The 13,180-nt window shown below is 43.8% G+C and overlaps 1 protein-coding gene across 1 annotated transcript; it reads left to right on the top strand.

The window, feature by feature from the left end:
• Positions 1–4,388: 4,388 nt before the first annotated feature.
• Positions 4,389–13,170, top strand: tcf19l (transcription factor 19 (SC1), like; the record flags this gene model as incomplete). Its single annotated transcript, XM_083781787.1, has 6 exons — positions 4,389–4,707; positions 8,149–8,318; positions 8,490–8,669; positions 9,044–9,311; positions 10,463–11,018; positions 12,352–13,170. The coding sequence occupies 6 exons, from the start codon at positions 4,389–4,391 to the stop codon at positions 12,689–12,691; spliced, it is 1,833 nt and encodes a 610-aa protein (XP_083637913.1). The 3' UTR covers positions 12,692–13,170.
• Between the last annotated feature and the right edge of the window lie 10 nt (positions 13,171–13,180).

Genomic DNA, 13,180 nt, shown 5'->3' on the forward strand with positions numbered 1-13,180 from the left:
TATGTTTTAGTCAACATTCAACAAGTATAATTCAATGGACTCATAATTTTTTATGTTACAATTTAGCAGTTTATCAGTAAATGCATATTTCATTGTCACAGACAGGCATAATGCGTTTGTCTAACCCATTCTGACCGGGCACCCATTTTGGTGTCGGCATCATGTTATACTTTAGCTATTTAAAAATAGCAGATCTACAAGCTCATATCGCGCCACCGAGTGGCGCGATACAAGCTTGTAGGTCTGCTATTTTCTGAAAAATCGAAGAACGACTGACATTTTTAGAATCTGATCTCAGGTCAGAATGGGTTCATCAGACCAGTGTGTGTCCGGCGGAAACCTCGTATGAATCTGATCTCAGGTCAGAATGGGCTAATCTAGGGAAGAACCGATTTATATGAATTATCAATACAACTAAAAAATAATGTGTCAGATGTGTAACATTATGATCCATTCAAAAGCAAAATAAATAGTCACGTGTTCTTTTCAGAATATGTTGAAATGATTGCGTAACACAGTGGTTCTCAACCTTTGGATTGGGATCCGCAACATGTTTTATACTATTTGGTGAGGGGGTCCCCATATGACAGTGATGTGACAATTTAACTTTTCAAGACAGAAAAAAACTGGTCAAACATTGGCCAAATTGTCAAATAATATAAAATATCAAATAGCCGATCTACAAGCTCACAACGTTGTTCAAATATGATTCTTTTGGGGGATCATGCCTGAAATGTTGAGAACCACTGGTGTAAGGACTGCACTGGAATGTTTCATCACTGTTGGATACATTTCTGTTGCTAGGATTTCATTTTTTGTTTCATCTTGAAGGTGTTTGCATGTGCGGTACTGAAGTGTATGAATTATGGATTCATTTGCTCATGATGTTTCAAAGCTGTGTAATCATTGACTTTTATAATACCTCCCTATACCAGTACCACCATGAAAACAAACTCCCCATGTATGCTAGTAGGGTTCAATGGAAACTGCTATTTATATACTCTAATAAGTCTTTTTGGCATCATGCACAGACTACTTTTGTAAACCTTCTTTTTCTGTAATGAATGAATAATGCCAATTAAAATTAATTTTTAACACGCCAATAGTCAAAGGATGCTTCTTGTGTTGTTGCTTTTGTTTAGTGTGTTAAAAGCTGCACTACGGTTACGGTATGTAACCTCTTCTACCATAGATTTGAACCGGTTTCCTAATCCTGAGTAAGTGCTGACATTTTTAGTTTTACCATTGAGCTAATAGAGAGCTGCCTACTTGCTTAGGAGATACATTTAATCTTGACCATCAGGTCAAAATTTGTGACATGAGCTTTGGCTTTGACACAATCTCTAAATGTCTCAATAGCAGCGCACAAATACAAAATACAACCACTCCAATTGTAAAAGCTACATTGTGGAGGAGCCCCTCCTATGTCCAGCTTTGGGGGTTTGTGTAAACAAACATTGAAGACAAAAGTGATGATGTTTGATGATAAGAGCGCCCCTCACTTCACATGGGTGTGATTTTACAAACATACTCTCTAGTCTACCATACAACAATTAAATTTTCATATTCATAATTCATAAAAGGTTACATAATCCCTTTTAAATATACAAAATATACAATAACAGGTTTTGTCTTTAAATATATTAAATAGATTAGTAAACATTTTACAACTTGTTGTGTAGGCTAGGCTTTATTGAAATACATATGCTTAATTAGTTCCATGAAACTTTAAAGGAAACTCTTATAAAAAGAGATAATTATGAACTGCAGTATACTAATAACTACTGTACTCCATAAGTACAGTAACTAGTTCTTTTTTATTCCTTTTGCAATGCAAATAACTTTCACTCCACTACATTTAATTTTATTTTGAATTGTTCTACATTTTATTACAGCAATGATACTAGTAAAATAATGAATACATTTTACTTTTGAATACTTCAATACTTTGAAATTCAAAGTATTGAGTGCAAAGTATTACCAGATACTCAGTATTCAAAGTTTGAATACTGAGTATCTGGTAATACTTTGCATAAGTAGCATAATGTTGCACCTAAATCAGTCATTTGTAACTGAAAGCGGGTTAATATTATATAATAAACTTATGTAACAAAGTTATGAACTAATATGATTGATGTAAATGGGACATGTCACTGCTACTGTGAAGGCGTCCTGGCCCCCAGCCAACCTCGGGTGGGACGGGAAGTGACGTCGATTCTCGCGCAAGGAAGGCAACCAGCCGGCGCGCCAAATTTCAAAGGACTTCCTGGGGAGAAAAAAAGCAGCGATAAAGGCTGACAAAAGTGCAGGAGAAAGAGTCGCAAAGTAGCAAATATAAAAGTTCTACGTGCCAGCAGAACCGCGGACTGTATCGATCCCGTTCTCAAAGGACTAACCGCGAAGTCCCGTGCAGTCGCGTTGAGTCACTACTACTCTGTAAGTGGCAGTGTGTGTGTGTGTGTGTGTGTGTGTGTGTGAGAGAGAGCTTTTGACTTTCGTTATTGTTATACAAGGAACCAGACAATCCTGTCTGTTTGGCTTGGCAGAGATTCGCCAAAATAAGACTGTTTATTTGTTTGATATTCATGCACGCAGCGATTAGATCCGCAGTCGGGTGTATTTCACCGTGTGCGTGCATTAGTTATTGTTGTAAAATTGAGTTATTTATTTCACATGACAACAAGCCTGCCATCCATTGCTTTGTGCCGTGGTCGCACGAGTTCTGAGGATCGGTTCTGACTTCTGACAAGTGAGGACTCTCACTTGTCAGAACCGATCCTCAGAACTCCATGCATGAGATCAACATTATGTCAAAGATGTCGAATCGATTTTCATAGTTGCAAATCTATGATACGTAAGTAAAAGTCAGACTCGATCAAATATAGTCTTGATCCAATCCAAGGCTACAGTAAATTATTCAAAAGGCAGTAGGCTACCTTGTGTCTCATTTTGCTTCATAGCTTTTTAGTAGCCAGCTACTGCAGCTGCACATATTATAGTGTATGTCTGTATTATCCTTATTAGCCCAGACACAAATTCCTTATGGAAATAGGGACACACGAAGTTACGTAATATTATGAATGATACGTTGATACTTGTCGTGCACCAATCCATCATATGCTGCATTTGTTACATAAGTGTAACATCAATAGTTCAATCAAATGCTTGTTACAACAGGAGGCTCAAGAGCACGAGCTGTCATTAAGGCAGTCAGAAGCACACAGTAAAATCCTGTGTAAATTTTGCTCTGAGAGGTGATCGATTGATTACCTTATTAACAGTTTGCAAATAGTAAGTGGTAACAACGGTGCTAAAAAGGATAACACAATAAGCCCTAAGGGCTTGTTTCCATTGTGGTCCTGTGTGTAATAATTCATCGAGACATTTAAAGACAATATACAACAAAACATCATCAACACTTGTAGCAATTAAACATAATATGTACAGTAATTGGGGGGGGGGGGGGGGGGTGGGGGTCTAAACATGTAACCAAATGGACCCTTTGCATGTCCATTTGTACACTCCCAGAGTTTAACACTGAATAATTTATTGTGCAAGTCAATTGTTTTTAGTTTTTCACGATTTTCTTTTTCTTTTCAGGTCTGACAATCTGAAAGGATTGCCTTATATCTCGGAATCCACTGTGACTGCCCTAGCCTCCTCAGTTAGAAATACTAGAAAGAATATTCGCTTGATCTAATAGTTTCAAATCTCAGCTATACTGATTCAGTGCATCGTAAATAATTGGCACATTAACACATAGGCCCTTTGCGTATACCCCCCCAAAGCTTATTTCTAAACCCTGTGGTTTACTGCTGACATTCTAGTGGATTTAGAGTGTGTGAGAGAGGGGTTGATAAGACAACCAGCAGCTCATTTCAGTAGTCCTCCTACTTAATTTATGCACTACCTTATATCCTCTGCACTTATTCATTTATTCATATATTCACCAACAGCATAGTAATACGTTATATAATTATACTTAGACAGACACTGGTTGCTTCCAGCCAATGTGCCTGCCTGTGCACTGTGCTCGTGGGTAGTCTTTAAACTAAGTTTGACCCTATACTTAGTTTAAGAGCGACTGCTAAATTGTAATTATACTAAGCATTATTCTGTTGCACAAAAATCACAATATATATATTGTACACTTACAGGCCTGTAACTGGCAGCCCTTAAGTGCAGGCACTGCAGCGTAGAACTCGGCTGTAACACCTTCTAGCGTGCAGTCCTCTAACTATGGCGAATAACCGCACATAAATCGCCACCCATCACAGAGCGTGGTGTGGCAGGTGTGTGTGTGGGGTGGGGGGGGGTGTGGTTTGTTCTGGGGCGGGAAGAGGTGGTCTCCTCCTCTGGACCGGGCTGAGGGACAGGAGGATAAGGTCATGCTGTCGGGGGCCCAGCCGTGCTTCCAGCTGCTCCGGATCGGCTCGTCGGAGGGGGACTCGGCCCGGGACCTGTACACGTTCCGGCCTGCCCTGAGCCACTCCGTGTTCCGCCTGGGCCGGGCGGCGGAGCTGTGCGACGTGACGCTGGACTCGCCGCTGGTGTCGAGGATCCACGCCGAGCTCCACGCCCACAGGGAAGGGTGTGGAGGGGAGGAGGAGGAAGATGAGGATGGAGGTGGAGGAGGAGGTCGGCTTCAAGAGGAAGATGAGGAGGAGGGGGCCTGGACTGTCCACATCAAAGACAGGAGTAATCACGGTAAGAGTTCTCAAATTCTGTCCAAACCCGACCTTACCTGACGCTTTAAAAGGTATGCTAATTAGTCTGACCGGGCCAGGCCTCGGGCGGACCAGTTAGGGCCCAGTTAGGGCTGGGCCTAAATGTTCAGGCCCGTTGAGAACTCTAAATCACGGTGAGAGGATGAGGCACTCACTCGTACACAGAAGTGTCATTTAGACACTAAGGGCTGGATATGGACAAAATCAAATGTGTTTTTGATCAAAATACCTCTATCGACAACATTGTATTGTGATAACACTATAATTAGCTCACAACTTGATGGCTATTTTCACTACTTTTGAACATTTGACACATTAAACAGAAAAGTAGGGAGGCACACTTTGGTTCGACATGCCATTGGTTCGACATAGCATTGGTCTGACTGGATTAAGGTTGGTGAGGGATGCGTTAAAATGACCGGATTAAGGTTGGTGAGGGGTGCGTTAACCCGTGGGAGGTTAGGGTGAGGGTTTGAGATAGGTTGTCGTTATCGGACAAAACGCATGCACCCAGAAAAGTAAACTAAACCGCTCACGCTCACCCATAACACTTGGGCGAGGTGCATGGAACTGAACAATTTCAGGGACAGGGCAACAGCACACACTGACTAATTCAACATTCAACATTTTATTGCAAGCTTTCGGTCATGTGACCTGTCAGACACAAAATATCACACTTTTAGGCAATATCCGTGGTCATCATATGGGCATACCTAACAATGGATGCCAAGAAAATTGGCAAATTCTCATTTCTGTGTGATTTTATATCAAATGTCTATAAAAAATATTTGTTTAATTACTTCCTGAAAACGATAAAAGCCAATAAAAATGAAGCTCACCCGTTTAAGTCCCCATATCTGCGCATCCTTCCAACACTGTCCAACACAGCTGCTACTGATTACAGAAATCCTCAGTTTTTATTCCCATTCAAGATACCATCCAGACAGGGTAGATTTAAGCCACATAACAGTAAACTGGTACAGCTGGCCGACTATCTGACTTGTAAACAAACAATCCATGTGTCCTTCGTATAGCATAGCTACCGTCCCTCGCTCTGATTGGTTCAGAAACTTCAGAGCGGTGTTTCGAGCTGAAACCTCAAAATAAAATGCCCACCATTTCCGTTTCCCTACACCTTTTAACACCAAGAATAGACAACTCTCATACTATACCACAGCACAATATATCCCAAAATCCCAGACAATATCTAATGTCATTATATCACATTCACAATATCAGCTCAGCTCTAATGCACACCCACACACAAACATCCCTGTGATGCCACACAAATACTAATCCCTGTCCCACACACTCCTATGGGTTGACTGACAAACAATTCAAATGCCAGTGGAACAGCAGAGACGGTGGTTTACAGATATTAGAGAAAAGGCTTCCTCCTATTTCTTGGCATCCACAAATACTGTCACCACCTCCTGTAAACAAAGCGCGCGCACACACACACACACACACACACACACACACACACACACACACACCTTCAGTCTATTCTGGCTATGTTTTGACATTAACCCATTGACGCCTGGTGTAACGTATACGTTGTTCTACCCTTGATGCCGGCGCGCTCTCTGTGTCTCATCAGCTATTGCTATACATGTAGCAACATAACATTTTTTTTTTTTAATCATCAGAATTTGAAGGTTTTCAGAAACCTTAGGTCAGGCCCTAGAAGGCGTTCCCAGATTCGGCACCAGGCATCAATGGGTTAATCCAAATATAAACATCCACAGACAAAGTGGGAATCCGCTTCATAGACGTGGAAAATAACCCACATGCAAGCCACCGACTGACAGCAGTGCTGATGTGAATCACAGGAGAAGAACAGAGCTGTACTAACGCAGAAAGACATTCACACTGTCTCTCACCGGCTCGCTTACACTCTCCTGTTTGTTGACTGACAGCAGGACAAATATCAGCGCTGTTAGGATGTACAGTTTCACAAACAAACTTGACCCTGGCCTGAACACGCACCACTAACTGTTGGCCAACAAATAAAACCTCAACTCGGTAGACTTTGATGACGAGACAGTCTCAAGGACTCCCACAAACAACATGTGTTGGAAAGCAAACGTTTACCTACATTGGAGCCAAACCGACATTGGCCGATATATCAGTCGTTATTTAACGTTCTTTCTTCTTTCTTTTCTGTTTCAATTACAACATCTGTAATTGAAACAGATTATTTGAATTAGATCAATTATGTTTCCTGATTTTAACCACTTTCAATCATATTTTGGGCATAGGCGAAAATGTTTAAAGGTTTTCCAATTGCTGTTCTACAAGCTTGCACCATAATGCAACACATTGTGAGCTTGTTGATCGGCTATTTTTGTATCTTCTAATGTTTAGGTTTTTCCAAATTGATTAGAATAAATATTGTATCTTTTGACAGAATATCGGTTAAAGCATCAGTAATCTGTAGTCTAGGAGGGCTCTCCAAAATCGCTATCCGATGTGTTTCCGACATACTTTTCAATGTGTTGAATACTCTTATCTGATACTCATACAGCCCTGCTGGCATTCTTCTGAAGAGGGCCTAATTCCACCCAAACATAGTTAATGAAATTAATCCTGCAATATAGACTCGCACAAATGCATGATAAGACGCCGGCCACACTCAAAAGAATCATTTCCATGGGCCGGCCGACATTCACATTATGTTCACTCATGCATACACATACATCGAGAAATTAGAGATATTTCGCTCCTTCAATTATTCTAATGTTCTGGTTTTATTCTGCAATGCAAGCTAATAAATGCAAGAGATACAGTGAGCGATCACGGTTCAGTAAGCGAGGACGCAAGGTGTGACCTGATTGGCTGCTGGTTTAATCTGTGGCGGTCAGACACACAGTAACAGTAACTCCCACTTTATTTTTTTTGAATAATTTCACAGCTGGTTTCACCTACTTCTCACTTTTGCCTTTAAAATGACCCTTTTTATGTATTCAACACACATTTTTAATATATATTTTATTTTCTTGCCTTTGTCATAATTTTATTTATGGTGTTTGACCTCACAGCCCTTCAGCTCCACGGTTTTCCATCCATCAATAAAAATGACTTGATTTAGAGGTCATGCTCGATTAACTGATCCACCCGGCTCGTCAGGACTTTGCCCTTTTGGTTTTCACATATTAAAAGTTTTTATTTGTAAACTTTCATAACCTCAGAGATTGTTTTCAGCACACCAGGTGAACGATTAAAAATTTCTTCCATGTTGATTTTGCATGAAATCTAGTGCCAGCTCGCTGCGTCTGTTTGCCAAGAGCCCACAGAGCACCACAGTGTTCGTGATGTGAATCTTGTATAACAATTAAGCTGCATGTTTAAACCATAAGTAGGAAAGAAAACAAAAATGATAATTTCCTATTTTATTTTATTTTTTAATCTGTGTTGCTAGGTACCTGGGTCAACGAGGTTCGCCTCCAACCTGGCATTCAGTGGGAGCTCTCAGATGGCGACACGTTGACCTTTGGTAGCCAATCATCTCCGGGGAGCCCAGAGTTCTATTTCTTATTCCAGAAGGTCAAAGTTCGCCCTCTGGACTTTGACGCCATCACGATTCCCAAGGTGAGGCGTGTGTGCGTGCGTGCCATTATGCAATAGAGAAGTGGTTCCCAAACGTTTCAGCTCGAGAACCACTACACTAGGGCGGTCCTCAAAATGTAAACGCACTATATCTCATAATAAATAATGAAGCAGAACTATAATGGGGTATCATTGAAAATGTCTTCCCTCCAGGCGGGCACCTTCTCCTCTGACCTCCAGAACCGCATCAGAACCAGCCTGGACCGCAAGGTGGCCGCCAGCCTGGACCTGTCCAAGCTGTCCATTAACCGCGCCACCGTCATCCTCAACTCCATCGGCAGCCTGAGCAAGATGCGGGGCAGCGCCTGGACCTTCAAGAGGAGCGACGGACAGGTAGGGTTTTCACAGTTTTTACATAATCGTCTAATTGCATTTATTTGAGGTAATCGCAATTATTTTTGTCAATCGTGTCTATGTTGAAAGTTCACACATAAAAATAGCAAATCTTACAACGCATGTAAGATTATGGATCGGCTATTTTCGCTATTTATAAAACTGTAAAATAAAGAAATGCCAGTAATTTCATGGTATATCTGCACTGTGCACTGTTTATTTTACGAAATCTGAAAGGGAAACAGAATAGTAATTTCTATTTGTAATGTTCCAATTTCCAATGCAAAACAATACAAAAAAAAACTAATGAATCGTTAATCGCAATTATTTGTGTGACAATTACCGTAATCAACTTCAATGTGTAATGGTGACAGGCAGGAGGAGGCAACACCTCAGACCCAGGCGGCTCCTCTTCGTCTCCATCCTCCTCCTCTGTCCCCGTGGGCGTTCCCTCCTCCTCCTCCTCCTCCCTGCTGCCGCCCTCCACGTCGCCGCCACCGCCCTCCTTTCCCACCACCGGTTCCACCCCCCCCATCTGCTCCTCCGCCAAGCCGCTCCCGACGGGGGGCAGGAGCCGCAGGAAGTCTGCCCACACGGTGCTCCTGGAGGACGACAGCTCGGACGAGTCCAAGAACCGAAGAGGTACTGTCTGTACTACTGGAATGACAAGAAAGTGTCCAAATAAAATTCTCCATAATCGTTGTTTGATCGCAGTCGGCCACCGGCCTACTTGGGAACGATGCAACTTGGGAACCTAATGATATACGTTGTCATAGCACCCGTTTTAACTGTCAGCCGGTTGTCCCACATGGAGATCTGTGTATGTGCCTGTGTGTGAAGACTGCACACTGAAAAGTGTACTTGGCAATCAATTCGGCCCACTGGCAGAGCCTGATTGGTTGAGCCTCAATTGGCTGAGGCAGAGGCTGGAAATTGCGCAGGTTGAAAGGAGTTGGCCTCATTAGGCCCACTGGCAGAGCCTGGCCCAGGTGAAAGGAGTTGGCCTCATTAGGCCCACTGGCAGATCCTGACCAGAGCCTTTTGTGGTGGTTCTGGAGAACCGTGGGTCCGACCGACTCCATACCTGGCACTGCACTACCTATGGGGGTGTGGAACGTGTGTGTCGAATGTGAAGTCGGTGGGTCAAACGGTTCTCGAGTTACGTGCATTACAACCGTACACACACGTACGCACGTACGTAGCCCTGGTCCAGTGCTTCCAGCGAGTCTCTCTCTGACACCCTGTCCCTTCCGCAGCCCTCTAGCGATTTTCTCACTCCTGTGCGAGTGTTTACAATTCCCAGCAAATAAACAAAACGACGTAACTACTCACCGAAACAAAGCCTGCTAGACCTTGGTAAAAGTCTATTCTCGAAGCTGGGAAGCGTCTCAGGTCCCCAGCTTCTCTCTAAAATGCACTATTTTAATCATTAAATAAAATAAATCCAACCAGATCGGCGCAGGCAAAAAAAATGCCGGAAATGCCGTAGTAGAAGAAATGACTCTGCCCGGTAAATTCAGGGTACATTGCGTTATTAAAATGGCACAAAGTGCATTTTAGAGAGAAGACCTAAGATGCTTCCCAGCTTCGAGAATAGACTTTTACCAAGGTCTAGCAGTCAGACATTGACTGAATTATAGTATGATGATGATGATGATGATGATGATGATATTGGGACTCGGGAGAGATATGTAAAATACATTCATTAAAAATAAGTCAAAACTTCCGGGAAAAGAACCCATTCATGTTTCGCAAGCACTGACCTAAATCTAATAAATGTCAATTTTGTGCAGCTTTGGGATCAGGAGGAGGAGGAGGAGGGTTGGAGGATGGCAGCCAGAGAGCCAGGGGGAGGAAGAGGAGGCGTCTGTACAAGTCTGAATCAGACAGCTTCAACCCCCCTGCCTCCGCTCTGCCGCTGCAGCCCAGGGGCCACACTGACATGCGCCGGCCGTTCGACCCCAAGCCCTTCCCCGTCGGCACGCGGACTATCGGCAGTTATCACGGCGCCATGACAAACGGCAAACTGACCAGCGACCGCTACCACCACCACCAACACCTCCATCACCACCAGGCCATGTTCAAGCACCCGCAGGGCACGGAGATGCACCACATCCGAGTCGGACCCAACGGGAGCGTGCCGCTCTTCCGCCAGCAGCAGCAGAGAGCCGCCTACTCCTTGGCGTCTGCGGCGGCCCAAAGAGGAAGGCGGCGGGCGAACAGCACCCCCGTCTGCTCCCCTCTGGTGGTGGGAGGCGAGAACTACACATTGGCCTCCCCGTCTGTGAGGATCTGCACGGAAGAGCGAGGGAGGGTGCCGTTCAAGAGGTTTCACCACCTGCCCACAGGGTAATTTGACACACCACGGCACTGAAACATTAACCACTTGAGCATATATATACACTTTAATGTTTTTTTTGTGGCTTTCGCCTTTATCTTATATTTTTTATGGAGGGACAGACAGTAGGCTGACAGGAAATGGGGAGAGTGATGGGATGACATGCCAAGGTGCCTGGACCGCTGAGCCACGGCCCAGGCCGGAGATATAGAATTTTAATAAATAAATGTTGTATTAAACTAAATGTCCATATTCTCGTATGTTTTCTCTCTCTTATGTTTTGGTGAATTTGGCACCAGCGTACAGTCTACTGGAGGCAACTAGTAGCGCAGCTTAATGGATAATTGGGCTCACTCGTTGTGTCATTGTTTCATTAAGCACGACGTACGTAGTGTTCCTGTTAATTCCAAAGTGTGTTTTTTTTTATTCGGTTAATGTCAGGCCTGTCAAGTTCTTCCCTGCCCATCATCTCCAACAAACCATTTCTGTATTTGGTGTGTCTTAATTTTTGCCACAAAATTGGGAGCACACAATTGTCTTTAGTTTTAGTTTTGCTGTAGCGTTAAGATTTCTATTCACTGCTAGAACAAAGGGCACTAATTATAAACAGTCGTTGGAAAGGGTACTCACTGCCTTGTGGTTATAGCGTGTCAGGGTATCATTCAATTTGTTTGGTGAATGTGTAGACCTTCATTATCATGTTTTGCATTTGTTTCACACCTCATTTGTCACTACCTTACTAACAAAACGCTTCCCACTGTTATTGTTATTTGCACATTGTCAAGGGGGGGGGGGGGGGTCAGTGCTTTCTAAAAACTAATTATAAATTATCCTACAAACTAATTATAAGTTAATTATAACAAGGAATGTAATAAGGTAGGGCAGAAGAAAGACTACTGTGGTGGTGTGATGTGTTTTTATAGACCGATTCAGAAACGGGTCTCATGGGCGCAGGCAATGTATTTCCTGTAGGCGGAGACGACATATCTGCGGTTTCCCCGCACCTCCTTCTACTACAGTGAATGGAAAAGTGACTGACGTTAGTCTGCCTCAAACGTTACTCTTTTACCTGCTTTTTACTAACACTAACATTACAAAGATGCCCAGAACATCGGGATGAACTGGGTAGTTTATGGCTGCTCCAACAGTAGTGGCAACATTCCCAAAAAAATAAAACGGAAAATATCTACCGGGGTGGCTGAGACAAAGCAGTGAAAGGTCCTGAAAAATACATAACGTCAGTCTTACCCAATTCCCAATCTTTCTGTTTTAGGAACACAAGGCTGCTGTACTTTATACCTCATACTAAGCATTCTCTCTCATCCTTCCCTCTCACACGCACAGGAAGAGACGGGGGCGTCCCAGGAAGCACCCCCTCCTTCCGCGGCCTTCGCTGCCCTCCCCTTCCTCCTCCTCCTCTTCGTCCACCTCCTCAGCCTCGTCCGAGTCCTCCGGCAGCTCGTCCTCCTCTTCTTCCTCCTCTGACGAGGACGAGGAGGGTGGGATGGCGGGGGGCGCGGTGGAGCCGTGCGCGGCCCCCCACTGCCGACTGCCCCAGCAGGACACGGTGCAGTGGATCCAGTGCGACGTGTGTGACGCCTGGTACCACATAGACTGCCTCCACATTGACCGCAAGAAGCTCCAAATGGACCCCAATGCAGACTTCCACTGCGGCTGCCACTGACCCGCCCTCGGGACCGCTTGACTTCTCTTGACGAAATGTATAGTTTCGGTGGATTTGTTTTCCGTGTACATACATGTTATGATGCGCCCTCTTTGGGGGGCACGCCATGAAATTCAATTAACAAAATCCAAATGTGCCGCTTTGTATAATTGGGGGGGGTAAGCGGTGACACTGAAATTGAAACTGTCTGATGTTGAGGACGGTTTGCTGACAAATCACTAGGTTGTCAATTCCTCCTTCCTTCAGAATGGTGGCCACACTAGGGACAGATTTCAACGATGACACTGAGGACGATACAACTGTCCCAAAGGGGTTTTGGGTGTACTGTATATAAATCCTATAATGTAATTCACAACATTGGGGCCTTGATGAAAGGCTTGCCCTTATGACTCAAGGGGGTGTGCCAATGTTTAGCGTGGCAAAATGAAATGTTCCAGGACGAATATTTTACAAACATTTCTCTTTCCTTGCCCCTGCAGAGACGGATGA

This window comes from Protomyctophum parallelum, assembly GCF_964188405.1.
Source record: "Protomyctophum parallelum genome assembly, chromosome: 1".
NCBI classification, from domain to species: domain Eukaryota; kingdom Metazoa; phylum Chordata; class Actinopteri; order Myctophiformes; family Myctophidae; genus Protomyctophum; species Protomyctophum parallelum.